Genomic DNA, 27,765 nt, shown 5'->3' with positions numbered 1-27,765 from the left:
GAATGTGTACGTTTTATCATGAGGACGTGTAAGTGAAAACCGATTTCTGCTCGAATTCAAACTAAAATGAACAGAAAAAGCTCTTTGGGCTCAGAGAGGAAAAGGTAGGCGTGTTATTCCCTTGGCTACAACCCAAAGTGACCCGGGAAACCCCGCCGTTGTGTCGGAGCGATATAAAAGAGCCATGTTCGATATGAAACGCACCACACGCTGTGGTGGTACACTACAAGAGTCCGAGAGGATTAACCCTCTCTCGGAAACAAAGTGTGAAGCCAGTTTGATGTAACGAAATTAATAGCTCTGTTGTTCGGAGAGAATTCACAAATGTTTAAAATTTGTCTTATTTTAGTTACCGTGACCAAATGACATAAATTACTATGTTGATGATCATATAAGACATATATGATACGCAAGAACGCATGCACGCCCATAATCTAAAAAGAAAAGAAAAGAAATGAAAAAACAAAATACATTGAGCTGATACTTTGGTGTTCGCCACATGCAAAGAAAAGGAAAATATTTTTCTCAAAAAGTGGCGCCAAGGTAAGATGTGCCGTGGCTCGAAACGAATGATAAGCGCACTGAAATGTGCTCATGTGCGCTGTGCAACGCGGATACACTGGAGAACTGCGCAGAATCAGCTGATTGCAACGTTCCTTACTGTGAGATATTCAAACGCTCCGTGGTCAAGCTGCTGCAGTTTTATAAAAAAAAGGTGGAGCAAAAAACCCTGCTGTGCTTAAGAAGATGTGTACAGAAAATGGAATGTCTTTTGGGTAAGATTCATAAGATCCGATGTTACATGTGGGGCTATGTTTGGGGTGCGTACCAAACACCATCTCCCGGTACACACCTGAGTAACTCACTAAAAAAAAGTTATGTTCACCCCTGCATATGACCACGTTTAAAACGGCAATAAATGGTTTTGGGTTCACTGCCAAGTGCAGAGATCTCCATATATGGACGTTCCCAGTGTGTTGTGTTGTCGCTGAGCAGCAGGGGGCGGGAAAAGAGACCGGTTCACTGTGAGAATCGTTACGGACCTCTCAGGCAGTGTTCCGGCCCCGTATCCCGCTCCCCAGGTCGATCCTGTTCTCAAGCAAGCTTCCATCCAGTTCCACACCAGTTGGCTGCGTTTGCGGGACAGATCGGCGATTTGTTGTCATGGTGCGACGTACAAGTGAGGCAGAGAAAAACAAAGCATACAATCCAAAAACGTATACATCTTCAGATTTTCCACTAATTGTGAAACTTTGGTGGACTGAGGAACATGTGCGTGTGTGTGTGTGTGTGTGTGTGTGTGTGTGTGTGTGTGTGTGTGTGTGTGTGTGTGTGTGTGTGTGTGTGTGTGTGTGTGTGTGAGATAATGACGAGATAATGTGGATTGGGTGTTGAGGGAAGGAGGCCGTGGCTGTAATTGTCGCTGGTCTTTCACAGCAGGGGGTCCGGGAGGAAGAAGGTGTGCAGACAAATTGTGCCGCAGCATCACAGGAGGTTGTGAATGAGACAAGGAGGGAGAGATTGAGAGCAAGAGAGTGCGAGAGAGAGAGAAAGAGAGAGAGCGAGAAAGAGAGAGAGCGAGAAAGAGAGAGAGCGAGAGAGAGCGTAGGGCAAGAAAAAGAAAAAAAAAACAATAATCCAAAAAAAAATATATATATATTTTCTTGCAGGGAGTAAGGAAATAGATTTGGAATAGGGAGACGTCAAGCAGGAGCCAAACTATTGACATTCTCAAAGGGGGTAAAAAATACAAGGACTGAACAAAAAAAAGCTGAATAGAAACCGAAAAATAAGACGGCTGACAGCCAGGGGAGATATTTGATGAATAAAACAAATGGAAAAATAAATAAATAAACATCTGAAAGGCACAGATATCGGGTCTTTTGACTGAAGCTAGTGGGGGGAGGGGGGTCTGTTGATCATGAAAACATTGTGTAAGGAGGAGGTCCAAGGAACAAATCAGAACTGATCTAATGACACCATGAAAGAGCTTTACACTCAAAATGTAAAAGTGTTTGCGGGCATGCCCGTGTGTGTGTACCTTGGTGCTGGGGGCAGCTGTAGGCGGTGAGGGGGGTGTTGGGGGGTGCTTGGTATGGCTGCTGCTGATTGGTCGGCTGGGCGTAGTGCGTTGAGGCGCAGTAGTAAGAGTTCACCTGCAAGGGGCAACACCAAAAATAAAGGTTAAAATACAGGTTAAACTGACTTATCATAAACTATATATAACACAGGTTCAACCGACTTACCATAGACTATATATAATACAGGTTAAATTGACTTAACATAAACTTTAGATTACACAGGTTGAACCATGTGTGTAGATTAGTGGACTGGAGACAATCGCAGATCTGCATACGAAAGGAATCCAAGAGGACTGGTTGAGATTAAGACTCTGTATTCAATGACAGTCTTTTGGTCGATTTTGCGTCTCTCATCCTGATTTGAATCCTGATTTTCTTTTTTTAATTAGCGTGTTGTATCTACATTTCGCCTGACCCAGTGGTAGAGCTATAACGCCAAGGTGAAAGAATAGTGCCAGCTAACTATAACCCAGGAGCCAAACCTCTCTAGGCAGAGGGCAGAGGGTTGAGTGCCCGTTTACAGAGCCATGTGACCAGGTCCAAAAGCCCGTCGGAGGGAGGATCCTACCTGTTGGACCGGGGGCTGGATGTAGGAGTGCTGCTGGAGGACAGACTGGCTCATCACCGCCTGGAACCCCCCAGGCCCTGGTGTGCTGGGGCAAGGGTAGGGCTGCTGGTGGTTCTGCTGGTGGTGGTGGTGGTAGAGGGAGGCAGCGTTCTGGGTTGGCGATGGGGGGGCCCCTGGGAGGGCCCCGGCCACCAGATAGCTGGCCAGCGGATGGCTGGTGTTCCTGAGGGTGTGGGGATGCTGGGCTTGATGGTAGAGGTGGTAGGGGAGAGGGGGCTGACAGTGGTGGGAGTCCTGGGGAGACTGGACCATGCCGACCACACCACCACCTTCAGGAGGTTGACGCATCATGAGGATCATGTGACCGAAGTGTGCGCTGAGGGCGTCGGCCTGGACACAGGGACATTGACGCTCTCTTAGAGACAGGACACTCATTCCAAGACAATGAATTAGGTACACTAAAGAATGCCCCATATGAAAACAAGTGATAAATATGCAAACAAATTACAAATACGCAACCGAATGCTAGGCTAACTAGTAATGAACAGGCAAAAGAATGAGAGGCTTACAAGTGGCAATGAGTACGAGTATGTCAGCGAGTGCAAGTTCACTAACTAGCGATAACATAATTCCTAGATGAGAAGACAATCATTTGTAATTAATATAGGGTTCAGATGATCTAATGGAGACTGAAAAAAATAAGGTATTCCAGGTACCATATTACAGTACTACCGGTTCACCCCGATGGCTATGTTAAGTTTGGCATTGCTTTGATCTAACAAACCCGATAATATGAACCAATAAATACCAGTTATTCTGACAAAGTCTGAAATCCAAAGGAAGAAATCTGCATCTGAAAGACCCCGAGTCAATTTAAGTGATCTCTGAGTCTTGAAATGACTAATTCTGGTTTTCACTCATGGATAACTCAACCCCCATCCTCTGGATTCATCAGAACAGGAACAGTATCAATGGACTCCATGGGCGGGAGAAGCCCATATCTGGACTAGGAACCCATCTGGACTAGGAACCATGTGGACTGGGAACACATCTGGACTAGGAACCCATCTGGAATAGGAATCAATCTTGACTGGGAACCCATCTGGACTAGGAACCATCTGGACTAGGAACACATCCTGACTAGGAAGAGGACGACGAGTCCTGACAGGGGGGGGGGGGAGCCCAGACAGGGTGGTGCTTGTCTCTAACATTTTGGGCAAAACAAAATCAATAGTATGATGTAACAATATAAATATAATAATAAAAATAATAATAGTCCTTCAACCAATCCGACCAACGATCGCTTCGATCGCAACAGTCGCTACTCTGTCGTCATTGTGTTAAACCAGTCAATAGCGCGCTAGGGGGAAAAGCCAGCTTGGTGATTGGCTCCAGTAAAAGCGGATCGGAAACAGAAAGAAATGTATTGCTCTCCATCCCTGCTGCAGAGCGAATTCAAATCGCCCGGCTGGGGGTACCCAGTCTAATACCGTAGCCTATCTCAACTATAACTGCATTTCATAAAAATATAATTATTTGCTGCGTTACCAACGTTATCTATGCTGACTTAGGCATGCGGAATGTTCAATATCAATAACTTGAGTTCATAACTAACATTATCTTTTCTGAGTAAACAATCATTTTGGGCAGGTGTACTAAAAATGAGTGATGTTTGTTAGTGTCTTTCTTAGAACTCTGCGAGTAGTCCGGTAACTTATCAACCCCAGCGTGTCCGGTTGCTAAGCGACGTCAACGTCTTTGGCGGACTATTTCTCTGCTGATTGCTTATTTTCCCGATAATGACCTGCATAACAGCACTCTCCCTCTCCCAACAGTCTTCGCTGCACACTCTCATCATAATACGTATGGTTTGCGGAGGAGGGGGTGGATATAAAGACCGGACAACAAACTGACGTCGCTGTGCTGTCCTTCTTAATTGAAGGAGCAGGCAGAGAAAAGCTCTCTCCTGCTGGGCTTTCATTAAAATCAAATGCATACAAATTTCGCAGCCAGTCCAGATGTGTCAGGTGTGCGCGAGAGAACAAAATGCCATAGATATAATACATTCGGATCGCATGATAGGAATAGAGCTATTCCGATTAGAAATCGGATCAAAAGTGTCCATGTAAACGCGGCTAGTGTGTTGGATTCATGTTAATGTGTATTTAAAGACATTTCAATTTGTGTAAAAAATTGCGGGGGTAATATAAAGAAAAAGTCTAATCAACCCAAACTTTCGCAACCCCCCTGCAGTACCTCTCAGACCCCCTAGGGGTCGCAGACCCCCTGTTGAAGACCTCTGCTATAGACCCTAGAGTATAGGTTGGTTGGTAAAGGTTGGTGACTTATGTTTTATTGGTAGCCCTGTAACCTTGTAATTTGGGAGTGAAATACGTTCTGAAAATAATGGAAGAAAATAATGTTTTTTTAAAAAACATATCAGTATCGGTAAATATCAGTTATCGGCCATAACAGCTAAATGAATTGGTCTATGTATGGGAAACACTGCTACGTCAACTCGTCGTGCGATTTATCACTCACTCTCAGAACTCCGTTCCACCTCGAACCCGACCATGCCCGGCGATGCCAGGTGGAAAACTAGAAGTTGCCAAGAAGAAGAAAAGAACAACCAACCTGGGTGTGCAGCTGAATTGGCGGCTGTTGCTGGGTCACCAGGTGGATGGGCTGGGCGGGGGGGTGCCTAAGTGGCTGTTGGCCCCGTCCCGTGGTGGACGCGGGGCCCGGGGCACCGTGCATGGTCACGCTGTCGTCTGGGACCAGGATGGGTTGGCCTGTGGAGAGGAGGGCCCACACTGAGACGGAGCAGGGGACCCAGAACTGATCTGACTCCAAGCCAACAGCCTAGGGCTGGGCGATTCATCGAAATTTGATTGTGATTACGAATTTAGCGTCAAACAATTTATTTTTTTATTCATTCAATGTTTTATAGAAATCACAGAACAGCCAGATACATATCTCATTTTCGACTTGAACATTTTATCTTGGACCATTTTATATATTTTTTTAAGGCGAAATTTTAAAGTTCTCAGTTATAAAGTCTTTTTCAGCGAGAAATGCTGAATATTGCATCATGTTTTCAAACTCAAAAATAATCGTGATTTTAATATTTACCAAAATAATTGTTTTGTGATTTTGTGATTTTTCCGATGATCAAGCAACCCTACCAAAGCCCACCGCAAAATCTGATAGTCCGAAACCACACCATAACCACACAAATATCCTAGTAGTAGCCTCATCCAAAAGAATACCATTCCGATCGGGGACGGTGACACATTCATACATTCACATAAATCATCAGGCAGAAGACCAAGGGGATTTTCACCAAATGTAACGGAACCTTTCAACATGGTAAATGGTAAATGGATTGCATTTACAGCGCTTTTCTAACAAGTGTCCACTCAAAGCACTTTACAATAACATTCACCAATTCATTCAAACATTCACACACCGAGGGCACAGTCAACCACGCAGGGCGACAGCCCGCACGTCGGGAGCAGTCAGTGTGAGGTGCCTTGCTCAGGGACACTTTAACACTCTAGGAGGAGCCGGGGATCGAATAGGCAACCTTCCGGTTACCAACCAACCCGCTCTACCTCCTGAGCCACATGCCACCCACATGAGGGGTAAGAAGGCTACATTACATTTATACACACACTTCAAACGGCTAGTCTTCTGCAAGAGCAATGGGGCCAAAAGTATTAGATATGCTCATCAATAAGATGGCTTCAACAACTGGCTGGTTGGTCTGCCTGTTCCAGCCCTTGCATCTTCTGCGGCTGAACCCACCTGTGTGCACATTGACCAGAATGCTGGCCGGCATCATCCCCGCCGCCGCACTCTCAAACGGCAGCACGTAGAAGCTGGCCAGAGCCACGCCCTCCACAGGGTTGCTCTTGGGGCCCCTGGCGTTGCCATGGCGTTGGGAGGGGCAGACGCAGGTGGGATGGGCTCTTGTAGGGGGCTGGGCCACGAGGGGCCGCGACAGAGAGCAGGAGACCACACTGCTGGAGGAGTCGGACCCTAAGGAGGAGGAGGAGGAGGAGGATAGACTTCAAGGTTACAGGCCATGGAAGAATGAACAAATTAGAAATGGTTAGAGCTGCAACCGTTAAAGTGTACAACTGAATATGAAGTTGAATGGAAGTCATTTATTTTTCATTTGAATCAATTCCTTTTTTCATTTAATGAGTGTTTATAATCTCGTCATTGAGAGGATGTTTGAGAACCGGAACAAGTGAGGAGGAGGAGGAAGAGGGAAACGTGTGTACAGTCCCCATCATACACACTCATTGTTGTGTCTAATTGCGTCTTTGAACACAACACAAAAGAGTATCTGTTTTTCCGAAGATGAAGATGGAAAAACGACAATAAAGGCTTGGAACGTTGATCTGAACGGCGATCGATCATCACTCTACCTCCCTGCGCCGCCGCGGTATCGACATAACATTGATCAGCTCTTTCAACAATAAACCCTGCCTCTTTAGAGTCGGAGCCCACAGCAAACAACCATTCACTCTTTTTCTGTCTGGTCTTTTGTCTGTTAGAAGAGTGGCGGGGGCTGGGAGGGAGGGAGGGGGATATTTAAGTGGGACAAGGTGGTTTCAGGGTCGGTGGGGGGGCGGGGGGACGTGGGGATGGGGGGGTAACTGAGGAAGAAGGGTGGCGTTGTCTCGCACTCTGAATGTACCGCAGTGAGGGGAGGAGAGAGGACTATCATCAGTCGGCTAGCCTGCTCCTGTTCCCATCCAGTTCTATCAAGACTGCTACCGCCCAATTTAGTCTAGTCTAATCTAAATTTCGGCTAGTCTGGTTGCTGGCGTTGTCGGATCTAAATTAATCTGGTCTAATCACATCCTGTCCTATGCCTGTCCAGTCCATGTCTTTCCTGTCTAGACGGTACTATATTCGTGCCATACAAGAAAATACACTGGTGCCAAATATATATATTTTTTCTAATAATTTCTTGCATTTATTATTATTAATTTATTCCTGAATATTTTGACAGAAATGTTTCCCAAAATATATATATTTGAATAAATAAAATAAGGACAATTCCCTGCTCCTCGAGGAGGCGATCAACACATGAATGAAGGAAACTTGAGGGAAGTACCCTGTGATTCCCACCCCTGTGCTAGACGGGACTAAACTAGACTATAAACCAGACTATTCTAATCTAATCTAACCTCGTTCCTGTCCCAGTCCAGTCCAGTGATCCGGTCCTGTTCTTACCCGTCTGTGACAGTCTTCCAGTGCTCTTGCTGCTCGCGGTGCTGTCTCCATGCACCATAACGGTTCCAGGCACACAGCCACTGAGGCCGCTGGGCCTGGTGACCCCGGCGCCAACCCAGGCCGGCGGTGCAGGTGGTCCTCCTGACGGGGGAGGAGGAGGGGGCCGCTGGGAGCTTTCGGAGCTGTCGGAGCTACTCCAGGGGGGCCGGTCGCTGGGCCGCGACGCCTCCATCTCAGAGCTGCTCTGGCAACCGGCGCCGGAACAACCCGACTGCTGCCTGCTGGGAGGAGGAGGAGGAGAAGATGGGTGAGATGGGGAGGAAGGAAGAGGAAGAAGGGTGAGAGGAAGAGGAAGGAAGGGTAAGAGGGGGAGGAAGGAAGAGGAGGAAGGGGAGGAGGAGATAGGGTGAGCGGGGGAGGAGGAGGAAGGGTGAGAGGAGGGAGGGGGAGGAAGGGTGAGAGGAGGGAGGAGGGAAGAGGAGGAAGGGTGAGAGGAGGGAGGAAGGAAGAGGATGAAGGGTGAGAGGAGGAGGGAAAAAGACAAGTGGTGGAAGAGGAAGAGGAGGAGGAAAGAGAAAGACAAGTGGTGGAAGAGGAGGAGGAGACGGAGTAGGAGGGTTGAGGAGGGAGAAGACGATAAAGAAGAAAAGGAGGAGGATGAAAAATTTGGAGAAAGAGGAAGAGGAGGAAGAGTTGAGTAGGTTAAATCCCGATCCGTAAAAGGTGAACAGCACATGGCACGCTTCAGCCCAGTTTAGCATAGTTTAGCATATCTTTAGCATAACCTAAGCGTTACACCATCAGCATATAACATGGTATATTAGAATACTGCATTAAGTCTGATGTTTGGTCTCAATTTAAAGGAACATAAATATCACATACTCCTAAATCTGTCACCATGTAACTCTTTGACTGCAGGCAACACTTTTATTTGGAAAATTATTAGATTTTCTCACAGACTCCACAGACCAAATTGATTTATAGGCAAAAGAATAAAGAAAATCCCTGGGTTGATCGAGTGAATGGGTTTCATTCTTATATATTTTTTTGACAGTTCTTCAAATAACTGTCACCCAAAACTGATGACTGCAGTGAAACAGTCACATAAAGGAACATGATGTTGGTGGAATAACCCCATGAAAAATAACAAACCAAATATCAGGACCTTGAAAAAGTTAGCCCAGAAAACCATCGCAAAAAATTTAGTTAGCGACTTTGCAAATTTGTGTTGGTATAAGGACAGAAAAGATAGAAAGAGCATGTATAATTTGTTATCGTGTCGTAGAATGAGACTAGTATTTTCACGCATCACAAATAAAGACAGAACAGACAAAGGGTGAACAGGCTGAGAGAAATAGGAGAGACAGACAGACAGATAGACAGACAGACAGACAGAGAGGGAGCATGGGAAAGACTGACAGACAGACAGAGAGAGAGCATTAGAAAGAGAGAGAGAGCGGTAGAGACAGACAGAGAGAGAGCATAAGAGACCGACAAATGACAGACAGAGAGAAGAGACAGTGTGAGGGGGGAAGTTAGGAGGGTGAAAAATCTGGAAGGATGCTTGGAATAATTGGTGACAAGGTGTTGTACCTGAAGAGCTGGCGTCGCTGCTGGCTGCTCTTGCCAGTCTCTTTCTCCTGGCTCCTGTGGAGGGAGAGAGGGAGAGAGAGCTATAATTTAGCAAGCTACGGCAAGCCTGAGGGGACCAAGATGAATGGGAAAGTGGAGCTGTACTCTCACATCAGACAGATCTTCCAAATTAGATCATACTTGTACCAAGACAAATAAAAAACAAAACAATACAAAGCGGTTCCGAACCACCACTGCCTTGAAAAGTGTATTATAACAAGTAGAGGCCACTACGTTTTCGGCTCTCACAAGTCTCCAGAAATACACAAGGCAAAAGGTACTGATCTAATTCAATTCAAACAAGGTCATAGTTGAGCAGTGTTTTTTATTGAAAAAAATTAAGCAGAAACAATTTTAATAGTTAGGGTAATAGTTATTTTATCCTATTTTTTTAGTTATGGCGAACTGTGGTTGAGATTTAAATGGCTCACCTTGAACTGAAAATCAAATGATCCCCCTGAGGAGAAAGAGAGAAAAACTGGTCAGAAACAGAGACTAGACGATGTCTCTCATAGACAGGGACCAGACCATGTCCATCAGAAACAGACCAGATCATGTCTATCAGAAACAGAGAGACCACACCATGTCTATCAGAGACAGAGAGAGACTAGACCATGTCTATTAGAAACAGAGAGAGACCAGACCATATCTATCAGAAAAAGAGAGAGACCAGACCATGTCTATCAGAAACAGAGAGAGACCAGACCATGACTATCAGATGCATCACGATTCTCGCTAGAGAATCGTTGCCTGCTGCAACATTCTGTTCGCCAGAGAGGGATATTTTTTGTAATTTTAAAATTATTGAATTTATCTTCAGTGTGTATTGGCCAATCTGATTTGTCTTGACACGATTGCGATTCAGCCTACGCATAGCATGCGCGCAAACTCACAGCCAGAAACAAGAACTCCTTCTAATTCAAGAGCAGCTTTTCCTTTAATGACATAGAAAAGAAAGATAATAATAAAAAATAATAAAACTGAAACCTACTTTTTGCATGCTTCCATATTGTGTTATAATGCAAGCTGCATTGATTATTGCATTGTTCATAGAAAGTCATATTTGTGACAAAAGCTTTCTCTCTTATGAATATTAGATAAGTTAATTCATCTGTTGATGTCTTTAATTTCATCACAAAAGTAGGAAGTGATTAGAAAACTCTTGAGTAGCAAACCCAGATGTATATATATATATGTTTGAAAATCACGCATGGAAATTTATATAAAAAAAATGTTGCATCGAGATGCATCGATAATCGCTTCAGAATTGAATCGTTGACCTCATAATCTGAATCGAATCGTGAGGTGCCAAGAGATTCCCACCCCTAATGTCTATAAGAAACAGAGAGACCAGACCATGTCTATCAGAAACAGAGACTATACCATGTCTATCAGAAATAGAGAGAGACCAGACCATATCTATCTGAATCAAAGAAATACTAGACCAGGTCTTTCAGAAATAGAGAAAGACTAGACCATGTCTATCAGAAAAAGAGAGACTAGACCATGCCTATAAGAAATAGAGGCACTAAACCATGTGTATCAGAAACAGAGACTAGACCATGTCTATCAGAAACAGAGACCAGACAATGTCTATCAGATTCTCGCTGGCGTTGTCGTTCCAGCTAACCAACCTGGTCTCACAGGAATCCGTGAAATTACCACGGGGTCGGACGCTTAACTCAAAATCTGTGGAATCCTCAAGGAAACACGCCAATTTCCGTTATATGGCCACAGATTTTGATGCAATGCAAGTTAATGACCCTCATATTCCGTGGCACACACACAGATCCCAGTCTCAATGACCGAGTCGACCACGGGCGCTTAACACAAAATCTGTGGAGGCCTCACGGAATCACTTAAATGGTCTGTGATATGCCAACAGAATTTGCTCCAATGCAAGTTAATGACACTCATATTCCGTGGCACACAAAGATCCCCATTCAACGACTGAGTCAACCTGGTCTCACAGGGATCTGTGAAAGGACCAAATATATATATATATATATATATATATATATATATACATATACATATACACATAGGCGTAATTTACGGGGGGGTTAGAGGGGTTATAACCCCCTCAATAATCAGATCCAGCTAATATAACCCCCTCAATATCATCACACATAATTCAGATGAACAAAAAAATGAAATACTCTGAATTAATACCTTGTTTGTTTTCTTTATTAATTTAATTTGTCAGCAAGATAGTATCATGTTTTGATAATCTGTAATGTACCCCCCCCCCCCCCCCCCCCCCCCCCAGCCCACCGACTACTTGGTATTACCCGAACTATTTCGCAAGGTCGCTGGGATGAATAGTAAGAGAAGACTAATGCTAACTGTACATGAATGGATATGAAAAGGACACTGAAAGGCAGCCAGGGCCAGACAACAATTTTTTATTGTTGTTCGTCAAAGGCGTCAAAAGCCAAAAGGAGTAAAAATCCTGACGATAAGGAGGTAAATACCCGTATTGTTAAGTTAGGTGTCATCATCCACTCTATATTTGTTCACTACCTGGATAGTTTACGCCTCCATTTAAAATGGAGAGGGACCTTCACTTTCCCCATACAAACTCTCAGAATAAAGAGGTATCAGTGGAGAAACAAAATAATTTTCGATTGAGAGCATAATTTCACATTCAAACAGTATCGTTGGTGTGCTATGTGCAGTAAAACCAGACGATCTGAATAATTCCTGATTCATGCCAGATATTTATTTCCCGCTTTGTAAGAGCTAGCTAGCTAACTATGTGAACTTTATATGATTAGCATAGGCTACGTTGTAATGGCATCGATAGAAGTCCTCAAACTAAGATTCTAGAACCCACTGCCTCAAACGTACTCGGTTATGGGTGGGTAAAATGCAATGTGAGTACAGAGACCAAATTGCTGTTTGCTCCCATACAGTCACACATACAGTTTTTTGGGGGAATGCATTAATTTACTTAGAGATGTCATCCATTGACAGCTAGCTCCTGTGGGCTAGTTCAGAGGTTACACCACTCCTTTTGAGCGTGCACTCCTGTACTGTACACACACATACACACACACTTACACAAGAAGATGATTGATTAAATAAATAAATAAATATGCCGCGAGTTTAACCCCCCCAATGGTAGACCCAAAGTTACGCCCTTGCATATACACACATACACATATACATATATATATACATATATATAAATGAAATTCATATTGACGCTATGGCACTATATCTCTATTCTCGCCCATGCACCCATCTTGAATTTGATAGACCATTTTCGTTACTTCAAAGAGGTCTGGTGTCTCCGTATATAATAAATAAATATAACGAAATAAATAAATATAATATACACGTATATACACACACACACATACATATTTATACATATATAGGCCTATATATTTGTTCATTTTTTTTGTTGCTTCGAGGAGTCTGGTGTTTTCCGTATATAATAAATAAATATATATATATATAAATAGTATATATATTAGGGTGGAGCTTATTTATGAACTTTGGGAATAAGATCTTCGTACCCTCTCATTTTGTTCTTATATCAAACAAATGTATATGGCAAAATATGAGCACAATTGAACAATATTTAGGGGTAGCTCAATGGCCGTGAAGTTTCTGATACCCCAAAGCTGCAGCCGCCTTTTTATTTTTTTTATTTACTTTATTTACTCCACCACAGAGATGATTGTCCAATCCTTGGAGTGTATCTATCAGTGAGTATTGTTGTAACTAACTTGTTCCAAGTTGTTTAGAACGTTTTGTGCATTAAAATAGGGTTAAAAGCATTTATGTTCAGTAGGGAAAAAAAAGGTAATTATGTTAAATGCTTTTAGGCTGCATTTATCATAGCACAAACTGCCAAAAGCTTGGGGCAGAACATTGATGAACATTTTCTAAACAGAGACTCAATTCGCCGAAACCGAGTACAACACAGAGGCCAGAGAGCTGCAAACGTAAAGGCGGAGTTTCAGGGTAACGTTCCCCCTTGTTGTTCATTGGGATGTCAAAATGATTGCCAAGCTTCCATCCGGAACAGGCGAGGCTCAGGCTGCTGCTGTCTTCGGAGACATTCAAGACTGGGGCTTAGCAGACAGCATCCAAGCTATGGGCTTTGACACCACCAGCTCAAACACTGGTCGGATTGTTGGTGCCTGTGTCCTTCTAGAGCAGAAGCTTGAGAAAGAGCTCTTGTCACTGGCTTGTAGGCACCATATTATGGAACTGATAATTGGTGCAGTGTTCCAAGTATGTAGGGGAGCCACAACTTCTCCCGAGGTTCCACTCTTCGAACGGTTCCAGGAATACTGGGGATTTATGGACACAGCCAAGTATGAACCGGGGATTGCAGCTGATGATGTGGCAGGTATTGTGGAAGACATACAGCAAAGCACCATTGATTATGCCAACAAGCATCTTGAATAGTCTACCAAGAGATGTCTACAAAGAATTCTTGGAACTTGTGATTGTGTTTCTCGGTGCTGCTCCTGCACGAGAAGTGCGATTCATGTCACCTGGTGCAATGCACCACGCCCGTTGGATGTCCAAAGTTCTATACAGTCTCAAGATCTGGATGTTCAAGGCTCAGTTCAAACTGACTCCCGCAGAAGAGAGAGGGTTACGTGATGTGTGTGTGTTCGCAGTACGTGTCTACCTGAAAACCTGGATCTCTGCTCCTCAGGCATCAGGCGCTCCTTACAGTGACCTGCTGCTACTGAAGTAACTGCTTGAATACTCAATCAATCCATTCAGCCATTTCAAAGTCAACATCACGCAAGTTTTCCAAACACTTATGGAACTTGTCACAGGAACTTCATTTCACTCACTTCAATCACTGTTGTTCTGGATTCATTCCACGACAAGAACTTAGAAGACTTTGTCATAGCGAAGTCAATGAAACTGATTCGAATGATGGAACTTCCAGATGGATTTCTCGCAGTTGATCCGGACTTGTGGCAGGACAGAGATGATTACAAGTAGGCTACAGAAGCAGTCGAGTCTCTTAATGTTGTCAATGACCAAGCTGAACGTGGAGTAGCACTTATTCAGTACAGTGGTGACTAACCTGTGATGAAACGCAGCTGCAATTCCTGCTGCAAGTTGTTGAGGACCATCTCTGATTGCATCCTGATAGCAGGAAACTAAAAAAAGTATTTTTTTGTTATAGTTTAAGCTCCACCCTAATATATATATATATATATATATATATATATATATATATATATATATATATATATATATATATAGCAGGGCTCTCAAGTTTTGAACTGAGTTCAGAGTGAGATTTTGTCGGCGGCGGCGGCGGGGGGGACGACTAATGTATGATAGTAAGCATTATTGGTCCTCAACACTAATATTCAGAAACAACACTGCCTCAAAAGGATATTGGCCTAAGCAACACCAGTAGAGGCATATACTTTTCCCTGAACTTTTAAACTTTGCAAACGTGCAAAAACATAATTATATATTTATGTGGCACCCAGTCCAATGCACAAAAATATATCTGTGGCATTCAGTAGGCCAATGCTGTGGTAAAGTGTGTAAAGTATGACCAAGTGTTTCTTTCTGTTCAATAGAAAGAACTTTATCAATCCCCTGTAGGAGAAATTTGTTAATGGTAAAAAAAAAAATACAAAACATGACGGTAACTCTAAAGTCAAACCGTCCAATCTGAAGGCTCTACTTAACCACTCCCCCTACTCACTTCCGCAAATGCAAAGCGAACAGAACTGATTAGGGGAGGGAGTAGCCTAACTAGTTTGTGACTGACCCAGAGGAACGCAATGCAAATTAAATGTGAACATGTATGAGGCTTTAATAAAATCCCAGACGATTTTGAAATTCTTTTATTTTTAAAGTGTCTCAAAAAGATGGCATGTCTGGGCAAAAGAGGATGTCTGGTCACTCTTCGTGAGGGGAACCCATTTGATTCCTACCTGTTCCACTGTTAAATGGTGGTGCAAGTTGGTGGCCGCTATCCTGGCAATTTCTCTGCGTGAGAAATACGAAGTGTGGCGTGTGAGAGTGTGCATGGGTCGAATTGCGTGTGTCTCACGCCGAATGCGTGAGACTTGAGAGCCCTGAATAGACACAGCTATATACCTATATACCTATATATCTTGGACAACGGATTCCAAAATGGCGCCTATTCATTCCTATTGTAGCGTCACAGGGCTTGGGAGGAAGGGGCGGGCCTTCGGAGAGGGGGTTCCGGGGGTTTCCCCCCGGGCGGGAGTTTTCGGTTGTTGTAGTTTTCCGGTTGAGCTGCGCCTGTCTGTCCGATTGTAGAATCTAATAAACCTGCTATCAACTTACTTCGCTTACTACCTCGCCTGTGGTCATTACACTGGTGTCAGAAGTGAACAAACGACGGGAGTGGGTGGAGAGTTGTGCGTCCAAGCGGAGGGCTACTTTGGATTTACGTCGCGGTCGGGCTACAGCGTTAGTTTCAGTGTGTCGGTTAGTCTGCGTCGGTCATGTCTTTTCCGAAAGTGAAAGAGGAGGAGGTGGAGCGGGAGACTGGTGCGTTCGGATGGACAGAGGACGCGTATGAGGCGTTTTGCAGAGCTTCCCAAGAGGCCAGAGAGGGGTTGAGAGAAGCTGCAAGGAAGCTGGCAGCCGACGCAAGGCTGTCTTCTCTTCCCACGCGCCCGGAGCAGCAGCCCGCGGCTCGGGATGTAAACAGACATGGCGGCGCCCATGTTCCAGTTGCCGCCTCCCATGTCCCAGTTGCCGCCGTTTCGGTTAAGACGCCTAAGTACTCCGGTAGGTCTGACTGGGAGGCGTTTCATGCTCAATTTGAACTGCTAGCTGACGCTGGGGGATGGACAATAGAGGCTAAAGCATTGCAGCTGGCTTTGTGCCTCACAGACGACGCGTTGTCGTGCCTGCTGCTGCTTTCACCGGGGGAGAGACGGGATTACGGAGCTTTAGTGGGGGCTTTGCAGAGGCGGTTTGGACAATGTGTGAAGCAGGAGCTCCTTCGTAATGAGCTTGGTAACCGCTGCAGGAAGCAGGGGGAGTCGCTGAGGGTGTTGGCTAATGACATTGAGAGCCTGACACTTAGGGCATATGCACACATGCCCCCCAGCGTGCAGAGCGAGTTGGCAAGGGACCAGTTCATCAGAGCCCTCCTTCCTCTGGAGCTGCGGGTTCAAGTGCAATTACAGCACCCAATTTCTCTTCAGTCGGCTTTGGAGATGGCCGTGGAGAGGGAAATCATGTGGGGCGCGGTCGCTGAGGGGGGCCCAAGAGGGAGTTATCCGGCAGGGGGAGCAGCCCGGGGCCCGGCGGCAGAGGAAAAGCCGGCGTGGGCGACAGAAATTACGGAACTGATAAGGGCCGTATCACTGCAGCCGTCACGCATTCGACAGCGTCCCAACCAAAGAGCCTGTTGGGGGTGTGGCCAACCTGGACATTTGGTTTTAGAGATTGCCCCACTTCACGCGTGGGTCCGGGAAACGCCACAGGGCCCGCACAGGGGGGGATGTGCGGACCTTAAACAGTTCCTCCCACGCTCCCCCCGCCTCAGCTGTTCCAGAAACGGAGGGGCCACGTCATCACAGGCGGGGGAGCGAAGACCCACTTCCCCCAGAAGCAGACGTCATCGAAGCTTCAAGGACGGCGGTTGTGGTGGGTCGACTCGGTGACGGGGATTCATGCTATGTTCCTGTGGCCGTGGAGGGGGTGCCGTGTTCGGCCCTGGTGGATACCGGTTCATCATTGACTGTGCTCAGACCAGACGTGTGCCCGGAGTGGATTCGGTTGGAGCCCACTGACGTGCAGCTGTGCACGGCCACAGGGGGGCTGGCCCCGATGAAAGGTACGGGGCTACTTACATTGACTTTGGGGGGAAAGGACGTACGTCAACCAGTGTGGGTAGCAGCGGTGCAGGACCCATGCATTCTGGGCTTTGACTTTTTGAAGGCCACAGGTTGTCGTCTCGATCTGGACGGGGGCACGCTGAGCTTCCGAGGGGGGCCTGTGATCGCTTTGTTGCCCACTGGCTCAGGTTCGGGGCCGCCTGTGGGGCCCATCTCGCCGGTAGTGTGTGCAGTAGAGCCCGAAGTCAGCGATCCCCTGCCCGTGGCGTCTAACCTTTCCCATGACTTATGTGCCCCAAGCATCCCAGGCCCAGTCACGACGACTGGAGGGGGGGGGCGTTGCCGCCGACCGTGAGGGAGATATGCCTTAAGAACCGGGAGGGGCTGGACGACCAGCAGCAGGAGCGGTTGTGGCAGTTGCTGCTGGAGTTCCAGGACAGTTTTGCTATGAGGGAGGATGACGTGGGCCGGACTCCCTTGGTGCTGCACGAGATCGACACTGGGGAGGCCAGGCCTATCAAGTGTCGGCCGCGTCGTCTCCCTTTGGCACGTCAGGAGGCGTGTGACCAAGTGGTGGAGGACATGCTGCAGGCAGGCGTAATTGAGCCTTGTGACAGTCCTTGGGCGTCCGCTGTCGTCATGGTCCCCAAAAAGAACGGCACCTGGCGGCTCTGCCCAGACTACAGGCCGGTGAACGGGGTGACCAAAAAAGATTCGTACCCGCTGCCGCGCATCGACGAGTCCCTGGACTTGGTCTCGGGATCGTCCTGGTTCTCTGCCTTGGACCTCCGCAGTGGGTACTACCAGGTGCCCCTCTCCCCAGAAGCAAGACCCAAGACAGCGTTCTGCACGGGCGGGGGTTTGTGGCAGTTCCAAGTCCTTAGTTTTGGACTGTGTAACGCTCCAGCCACCTTCGCCCGCCTGATGGACCGGGTTTTGTCAGGCATCCCCCGCCAACAGTGCCTGGTATACCTGGACGATATCCTGGCGCATGGCAGCTCCCTTGAGTCCCTGCGACGGGTGCTGGAATGGATCCGTGCAGCGGGCCTGAAGCTGCACCCAGAGAAGTGTCACTTTATGCGCAGAGAGGTACAGTTCTTGGGGCACACAGTGGGGGGGAGGGCATCAGCACAATGGAAGCGAAAGTGCAGGCGGTTGCAGACTGGCCCACCCCGGCTAATCAGAGGCAGCTCAAGAGCTTCCTGGGCCTGGCTTCCTATTACCGGAAGTTTGTGCGGGGTTTTTCATGCTTGGCTGCTCCTCTTTATAGGCTGCTACAAAAGGACAGTGTCTTTCTGTGGACTGAGCAGTGCCAGGGGGCTTTCACCAGCCTTCAGCGTACCCTGAGCGAGTCCCCCGTGCTGGCCTCAGCTGACCCCTCGCTGCCGTTCATGCTGGACACCGATGCTAGTGGCGTTGGGGTGGGAGGGGTGCTCTCCCAAGTAGGGCCTGATGGAGAGAGAGTGGTGGCGTACTTTAGCCGGGCCTTTAACAAGGCGGAGCGGCGTTACTGCGTTACCCGCAGAGAGCTCTTGGTCGTAGTGCTCTCCATCCGTCACTTCAGGTACTACCTCTGCGGCCTGCCTTTTGCAGTGAGGACCGACTACTCTGCTCTCCAGTGGCTTATGACCTTCAAAGAGCCGGAAGGGCAGGTGGCAAGGTGGGTGGAGGAACTCCAGGCTTACGTCTTCCGAGTGGAACACCGGGCTGGATCCCGACACACCAACGCCGACGCACTCTCTCGGCGTCCTGCGCTGCCGAGGGGTGTCGCTGCTGCGAGAGGAAGGAGGCCCGCGAGAGAGAGCTGCGGGCAGAGGAGGAGGGATGCGCCGCGGTGCAGCAGTTGGAGGTCGTCTGCCGAGGGTTGGAGACCATAGATGGAGGCGATTGGAGAAAGCAGCAGGAGCATGATACCGCCTTTCCCCCAGCTGCCGGGGATAACCGGCCCTCCCCTGTATCCGATACCCTTTGCCCCCCGTCCCCCCTTCCCCTCCCCGGTGCTGAAGACCCCGTACCCCTTACACCGGAGTCCCGGGGAGGGGTTTCTCTACGGCCCAGGGGGCCACCAGGGCACTTAAAAGACTATTTGCTATCTGTAAGATGAGTTTAGTAATGTTGTTCAGCGTTGTGCCTGTTGTTATGTGGGGGGGGGGGGGGGTTGAAGCACGTTATGTTAAAGAGAAGTTACGTTATTCTGAGGGCTGTTTTTTTTTTTTTTTTTTCTGTGATTCCTCGGGGCGAGGAACTTTGTGAAGGGGGGGTAATGTAGCGTCACAGGGCTTGGGAGGAAGGGGCGGGCCTTCTGAGAGGGGGTTCCGGGGGTTTCCCCCCGGGAGGGAGTTTTCGGTTGAGCTGCGCCTGTCTGTCCGATTGTGGAATCTAATAAACCTGCTATCAACTTACTTCGCTTACTACCTCGCCTGTGGTCATTACACTATGTAAACTGCTCAGTGGCGCAGGGCAACATCAAGGAGCGATATGCTTCCGCATCATGGGTCTATGGCTACGCCCTATTTCATGACGTACCGGATGCAGAAATATAGAACGCATGCGTGCCCATCCCCCCACTCCGTTCCAACAACAATATAAAATGATACCGTAATGCACCTGTTCTTTGTCTTTGGATCTTTTGAATAAATGGATCAATACATGATGAATCACAATGATCGCAAGCAGAGGACCGCGAGAGTTATTGAGCAGCAGATGAACCAGTCCAAAAATCGGACACGTTAACAGAGCACTGAACAAGGCCCTCTCGGATGTTTCACTACGACTCCTTTCAGCTGCACACCCCTCTTCCCCAGCAAAAAATAATTTGAGATAACGGCTAATAAAATGCTTGAGGTGGCGTTTTGAAAAGAAAAAAAATTACATTTTTTTAGGACATGGCATGAAGGTAATTATGAGCCTTTGATTGATATCCAGACATTTTTTGCGGAGACACATTCCTGTTCCCCACTTGTATTGGAGTGAACGGAGATATCTACTTCTGGGTCCCATGATTTGAGGGACCCGTCCACAGCCCGCTTAAACAGCTGCAATACCAGGCTTGGCCGCTGAGCACTGGTGGATTGCGGAAGTATGCAGTGTTCCTGGGGGCTTGATCTATTTTCAAACACTTCCTTGTTCGGACCCATCACGTGACTGAACTAACCAATCAGAAGCTAGAATTTAGACTGAGGTAAACGGGAGGGAATCAGAGAGGCAGATTCAACAGAATATCCTGACTGTTAAATATGTAAACATGTAAATATGTAATAATTGTGTAACATAAATATGTAAATGATTAACTGACTAAAAATTGTAAGTACATTTCTAGCAAATTAACTCCAATATAAATTATATTAATTTATTCTACAACTTTCAAATATTTAACTTCTAAACCTTACATTATTATGGATTATTACACGGCTCTTTTCAATGCTGTAGACTGCTCCGTTCACTTGCATGGGCACTTCACAACTTCCGGCGGTGAATTATATTTGATAAATCACCATTGCCCAGTATAATTGACCGCTGTCAAGGTAAACTAACAGATTTTTTGCCGTTTGCCATTTTAATCTAGATTCATTTTGGAATTAATGTAGATAAAAAAAGAAAATTTTCGCTTCCGGTTCGGTTTCCGTTTCATTGGGATTTACGAAACGCCAAATAAACCTTGACAGAAACTGTATTTCGCTACGATACTTGATTAGGAACATCAACGAACACCACTAACCACTCTGTGAGTTGCACATTTCTGAAAACAAACGTTTAGGGTTGTTTTAAGGACAGGTTTGTGAATGCCTAAAGCCGGCCATTCTGAAGCAGGCAGGGGCGAATCAAAATGAGCCAAATACCCGAGAAAGGACTAATAGTCAACATTTCGGTGTGTCAACCACTATATTTCATCCTAGACGAACCAGGAAGGGGCTCAATGTGCTAAAGACCGGAATAATCCTTTAAACATGCGCTGATCACGTGAACGCACAACTTTCTTTCATTTTCATTTTTTATCAGCCGACCCGCGGATCACTTGCGTCCCGAACTGTGAGGGTTGATCGGTACGGATCACGGGTCCAGTGCATGGACGGTCCAGTGCCGTGAACCGTTGCACCACTCCTTGTTTACGACAAAAACAACACAATTGACGGCAGCTCAGTTGCCGGTGTCATGCCAAATTTGTACCGGGTGCCAAATTTGTACCGGGCACATCATCCATACGTAATCCATTCCAAACCTGCCTGGCAACAGATGATCGCGTTGTCCGTTGCCTGGCAACGGACGATCGCGTCGAATGATGTGAAAGGTTCACGAACATTCGCAAACCTTCTATCTAGCGATCCGTTATCTGTATTGTGCTATTTCGTCCTTGACCTGCTTTAAACACTCAGTTTACTTTATAAATTTGATTAAACAATTAAATACAATACAAATATAAAGTAAAAACAAGTGTTATCTAGCGATCCGTTTTCTGTATTATGTTATTTCGTCTTTGGCAACATGAGCGCAAATGTTTTTTGAAACCCGCTTTAAACACTCAGTTTACTAGCTACATTTGATTAAACAATTAAATACAATACAAATATAAAGTAAAAACAAGTGTTATCTAGCGATCCGTTAACTGTATTATATTATTTCGTCTTTGGCAACATGAGCACGAATGTTTTTTGAAACCTGCCCGGCAACGGACAACCCTTACGTAATCAGCTGTCCGTTGCCTGGCAACAGACAGCTGATGACGTGCCCGGTACAAATTTGGCACCCGGTACAAATTTGGCATGACACCGCCCCTAACGTCATTAACGTGGTTTGGAGCATAGATGTTTGAACTCATGAAGTTGTTTGCAACGTGAACGGTGAATACATTGTGTATATTAATGTTCCTCATCAAAACGTCCCGCACAGGAATCTAGAAACAATGTGTTCTGGGGTTTGCTCAGAATATTGTGCATATAACATGAACATGTATTAAATGCAGCGTGGATGTTGCAGAAAATGAAATAATGGCCATAGGTCGTAAAGAAGTGCATATGGATATATACGATAACTGTTGGAAGGGGGAGGGGGGGGGTGGAAGGGGTTGATGGCAACCACCATAGGATTGTTGTTTTGACGAATCCTGCGCAGCGCGCTCCCCTTTCTGAAGTCGAATATAATCTCCTGATTGAAATGCATTGGTTTAATATTTAATTAATTAACTATTCAAATATATATTATGGATACAATTATTTTGTTATAATATTATAAGTAGACCATGCAGCTATTATCGTTATAACAACATCTTTATCTGACCATTGACAATCCCCTTCCACCAATCCAATCAACGGAGAGGCCAACTAACACGGTGTACTTTTTCTATGGGGAATGTGGTTCAGGTATAACCAGACAATAAAAAAATATTCATCATATAAAAAAACTAGCATATACGTAGGACTACAGCATATCATACATTTGACATGTACAAAGAGTTAGACAATTAAATGTATAAGGTTATAGGCCGAATATGGTTAAAATGCTGCCTCTGCTGGCCCACAATTAGATCGTCTCATTGTCTCGTTATATGCTTTATAAGTTAATTATATTTAAATTATTATAACCATGTAGCCTTTATTTTCTTGGCGTTATCATTACATCCTTTCTCGTTACATCGATTTCATCTGAATTATTGTTATAACGAGATCTTTATCCGACCATTGATATTGATGGCACTATATCCCTATTCTCGCCCACCCAACTTGAATTTAATAGACCACTTTCGTTGCTTCGAGGAGGTCTGGTGGTCTCCGTATATGAAAAATAAATATGCATGTATGTATGTATAGACACTATTTATACATATATATATATATTTATTTATTATATACGGAGACCACCAGACGTCCTCGAAGCAACAAAATAAATAAATATATAGGCCTATATATGTACGTGTGTGTGTATATACATACATACATACATACATACATATATATATATATATAAATACAAATTATATATTTATTTTATACAACGGGGGGCCTGAATCCAGCGATCTGATTGGTTCCTAACTGTTGTATAATGAGCGTATAAATAACTGCTATGACGCCCAATCATTTTGTGAAAGTTTGCATATCACTCCGCGCCTGGAAGTAGAAACAGTTACAAAGTAAAAAATATGTTGAATGATGGAGAGGGTGTAAATGTTGTTACTCTGGGAGTGAGCAAGGCGATGGAGAGACTAACGAAAGCTTAGGCACACGGCGAGTAAACTGCTCCATAGGATAAATTGCCGGCGAACCGCTCTAGCCGAGCCTTCTCTCGGAGGGACGCTAAAGTGTGTTGCATAGCGACCGTCGTGCATTTTGAAGGCAGCCAGGAGGGACTACTTTTTTGTATTCTTTAATAAAACAGCTACTTTTACTTTCTTGTTTTTTCTTTTAAATGTAGTGCGTCTATGACTTTCGTTTTGCCATAATAGTAACCGTTGTATAAAAGCAATAGATCACTTCAGTCAGTGGTATGTGCTCATTATACCACTGTGAAGGGGGTCGCCGGCCCTCCGCTGTGCGTCGGGGCCGGACAACGCCCCTTAACAGTGGTATAATGAGCACATACCACAGCCTGTCGTGATCTATTGCTTAAATATATATTTATTTATTTATTATATACGGCGACACCCAGACTTCCTTGAAGCAACAAAATAAATAAATATATCGGCCTATATATATACATATATATATATATATACATATATATATATATATACACATATATATATATATACACACACACAAATTATATATTTATTTATATATATTTATTTATTTATTATATACGGAGACCACCAGACTTCCCCGAAGCAACCGTGGATTTTGAGTTAGGCGTCCGTGGTCATTTCATGGATTCATGGTGAGACCAGGTTGCACCCAACCCAGTGGTTCTAAACCTTTTTTGAGCAAATGCCCCCCTGACCATACCCTGATCCTCTGGCGCCCCCCCAAAATAAAAAATAAACTAACAATCCCACTCACACTCGTGTTAGATTGATTAAAGGTGTCACGAATAGCAATGAATGTCCGCTCTGAGTCGGTTTTGGTGAAAAAAATATAAATATAATGTATAAATATTAATCAATATATTCATGACGTGCAAATGTCTCACCTCTGATTGGCTAACAGCACTGTCCATTAGGGCCCGACCGATTCATCGGCCTGCCGATTTAATCGGCCGATTATAGCCTTTTTGAAAATAATCAACATCTGCCAAAAAGACGCAGATTACAACCGATTTTTTTTTTTTTAAATGTTATTGCGCTTAGTATCCTGCAGCTCAGGCAGCTGCGCGCTCACCTCACCAATGTACACAAGACGCGTTGGTGGAGCATGTTGTGCCTGTTTTTCTTTAGGTCCCAGGCCATGTTAATTTGTTATACTGTAGACTCTAACGGTGAGACCATACTGCTCAGCACGCACGTGTTAGTCACTGCTCACGAGCGCAGCACATTGGGAGTTAGTTATTTATTTTACATTTTACATTACACTCATTTTTGACTGTAAATGTATTCTAAAACACTCAAAGGTTCTGCATTCAATTCACATATTCGTCAAAAGTGTTTCAAGTATATTTAAGGTATCAAAAACTACGTTTTATAGGCTTTTCTTTGTTTTGTTTTTAATCGGCCGATTAAATCGTAATCGTAATTTTTCTCTGAAAATAATCGGCATCGGCACTCGGCACTCAGTGTCCATCACTGTAATAAACCCAATTCAACTTCCAGAGAGACACGGAGGGGGGGGGGGGGGGGAGGGAGAGAGGGAGCGAGAGAGAGAGATCGAATTCGATCTCTTGGCCAAGAAAGAAGAGTTGTGGAAGAAATGGTTGGATTGAACATTCATTCACCATGACCGCGGCAAGGGCACTCCCTCATCTCCCGCCGTGCCCCGTGAACGAATGAATGAATGGCCCGGGAGCCGTGGGCACCGAGGCCCGGGAAGCACGGGCTTCGCGCCCTGTCAATGAATGAATGGCCCGGGAACCGTGGGCACAGCGGCCCGGGAACCGCGGGCACCGTGAGCACGGCCATAGCATTCTCGCATCTCCCGCCGTGCCCCGAATGAATGAATGGCCCGGGAACCGCGGGCACCATGACAGCAGCCCAGGCAACGTGGGCACCGCAGCCCGGGAACCACGGGCACCGCGGCCCGGGCAACACAGGCACCGCAAAAACAGATTGCGCGCAGAGGCCTAATTAGGCCTATATATTTTGTATTAGAAATGCAACGGTCTTTTCATGGAGACTACGCTCAGAGCAGCTGGAACTGATCAACTGCAAGAGGAAGGAGGAAAACGGGCAATGAAACAATTTTTTTCTTTCTCTTTTTCACAATCAAACAGTGCCATGGCCGTGCTCACGGTGCCCGCGGTTCCCAAGCCATTCATTCATTGACAGTTTGATTGGGTTGTTTGTTGGTTATTAAACTGTAAACCCGCAAACTTGGGTTATGTTTATCAGCCATACTATAGAGATCATGACGATAGCTGATGTAATGGGAGTCCGGGCGTATGCAGGACCGAACCGCTCTGTATGACCACTGTTACACTGCCCATAGACCGTTAAAAGTAGCTGAGACGGTAGAGGGGTTAGAAACCAATAAATGTAAATAGGCTATTTTAAAGAAAGTTTAAAGTCCCTCCCAAAAAATGAAAAAGATAATCACGTTCCCAGCACCCCCCCTAGGTTGTGCGAACGCCCCCGTTGAGAAGCCATGACCTAACCTAACCGCGGGCGACGTGCTTCCAATTCAGTTTGTTTGTTTGTTAGCATGCTGCGTAGTGCTGCGACAAAAACACACGGCAGCGATTAACTGATCTGCCGCCGAAACAACAGTCTTCACCAAGTGTCTCGTTCAGCAACTAGCGCCGAGAACCAACCCTCTCGCTCCCCTGCTCCCTCTGGGAAGACACACTGCAGGTACCAGTACGCCAAATCACACTTGGGCCATAACATGCTAGTTCTCTATGGTTACCAACTTACAGAAACCACTCATTCTAGCAGTTTTCTCTCATCCCACACACACCTCGTATATCCAGTCGCGGGCCCGTTGGTACTCCTCTTCTCGCTCCTCCATCGATTTACTCCTCATGTCTGATTTCAGACGCATCCGGACCTGCTGGAGGGACGCACACATGTGTAGGCACACACACACACACACACACACACACACACACACACACACACACACACACACACACACACACACGTATGTCACGTCGCCTCTCTCTTATCATGCCATGAAGGAAAAGTGACCGCTGGAGGGAAGAGGGAAAGAAAAAAATCCGGACAAAAAGGAAATAAGGAGGAGAATCAGAGAGAAACCATACCGAGGCGTCATCGAAGCTGCGGTGGTCCCTCTTGAGGACGTGACGTCCTGAGAAACCCTCGTCCGAACGCACCTCATCCTGGATGTAGTCACATAACTTCTGCTCGGGTCTGCCGGGGAGGAGGGCACGGAGGGAGTGGGGGGGGGGGGGGGGGGTTTGTGTATAATTGTTGTGATTATGACATATAAACCATCTTGAAAAAAAGCCACATGCTTTTCTTCATCTTAAAATTAGGCATTCAAATTGACTACCAGTCCTCCATTTTTTTAATGAATATGCCGGTCCTCGGAACATGAAAGGTAGGGAACCCCTGCCCTAAAAAAAAAAACCTCCCCTAAAAGAGTTTTGCAGAGACTGTCTGCCAAATCTCCCTTCAAATATCATGCTATTTTACCCAAAATTTGTTTAATGATCCAAGCCCACAAAACCTTACAGCTGCCAAATAGCACATAAATAACACAGAATGCAGCACTGAATGATGTAGCATACGAGCTAACAGATCCATTGAATAATAGCATGCATGTTCAAACTCTACGGACACAGAGAGGATGGGCCAGGGGGCTCACATTCGGGTGCTGGTTGTCTTGTTGACAACCACCGACTTGCCGCTTGGGTCCACGTTGTGTTCCAGGCCGAAGTAGGCGGCCACGCGGTGCAGGAGCATGCGGTGGTACGAGGTCATCGGGGGGAACTTCCTTCTCTGGCTTCTGCAAGGAAACGATCACGGAAATCACTAGTTGGGAACATATTATAGCATTTTTATGGTGTTAATTATTGCTATTATGCTATTATTGCACTTATGTAACTTTATTGTATTTAGCAATCGTGTAGTGATGAATTATTAGGTTATTGTTATTTCTTTATTCTTATATTCGCTATTTGGCACTTTGATGTCGCAGCCATTTGATCATCCCTTTCGGTTTATTCTTGAATGTCTATCTAGATAAAGATTGATGTATGGTTGAAATTTTGCACAGAAAATTTGGTACTAGCACAAGCATGCAGTCGCCTCCGTTTACCCAGTGCTATATGGTGCTAGTTCCAAATTTCAGTTTACTCTGTCTATACAATA

General features: G+C 45.7%; 1 protein-coding gene across 13 annotated transcripts in view; it reads right to left on the bottom strand.

The window, feature by feature from the left end:
- The window catches only part of LOC115541605 (R3H domain-containing protein 1), a 69,890-nt gene that overhangs the window by 10,950 nt on the left and 31,175 nt on the right, over nt 1-27,765 (bottom strand). For 10 of the 13 annotated variants that reach the window (XR_003976384.1, XR_003976385.1, XM_030353414.1 and 7 more), the window contains 10 exons: nt 27,260-27,400; nt 26,694-26,802; nt 26,390-26,482; nt 9,963-9,988; nt 9,493-9,546; nt 7,900-8,180; nt 6,457-6,690; nt 5,284-5,441; nt 2,650-3,039; nt 2,042-2,156 (listed from right to left, as the gene is read on the bottom strand). Coding sequence is in view for 11 of the 13 variants with exons in the window: in XM_030353414.1 (XP_030209274.1) it covers nt 2,042-2,156; nt 2,650-3,039; nt 5,284-5,441; nt 6,457-6,690; nt 7,900-8,180; nt 9,493-9,546; nt 9,963-9,988; nt 26,390-26,482; nt 26,694-26,802; nt 27,260-27,400 (1,601 nt within the window). In the remaining 2 variants the exon portion in view is untranslated. The remainder of the gene's footprint in view (nt 1-2,041; nt 2,157-2,649; nt 3,040-5,283; nt 5,442-6,456; nt 6,691-7,899; nt 8,181-9,492; nt 9,547-9,962; nt 9,989-26,389; nt 26,483-26,693; nt 26,803-27,259; nt 27,401-27,765) is intronic. The other 3 variants (XM_030353420.1, XM_030353421.1, XM_030353422.1) reach the window with 3 other exon arrangements.

This window comes from Gadus morhua, chromosome 4 (assembly GCF_902167405.1).
Source record: "Gadus morhua chromosome 4, gadMor3.0, whole genome shotgun sequence".
NCBI classification, from domain to species: domain Eukaryota; kingdom Metazoa; phylum Chordata; class Actinopteri; order Gadiformes; family Gadidae; genus Gadus; species Gadus morhua.
The sequence above is the reverse complement of the archived record's forward strand: the minus strand, read 5'-3'. Positions and strand labels throughout refer to the sequence as shown.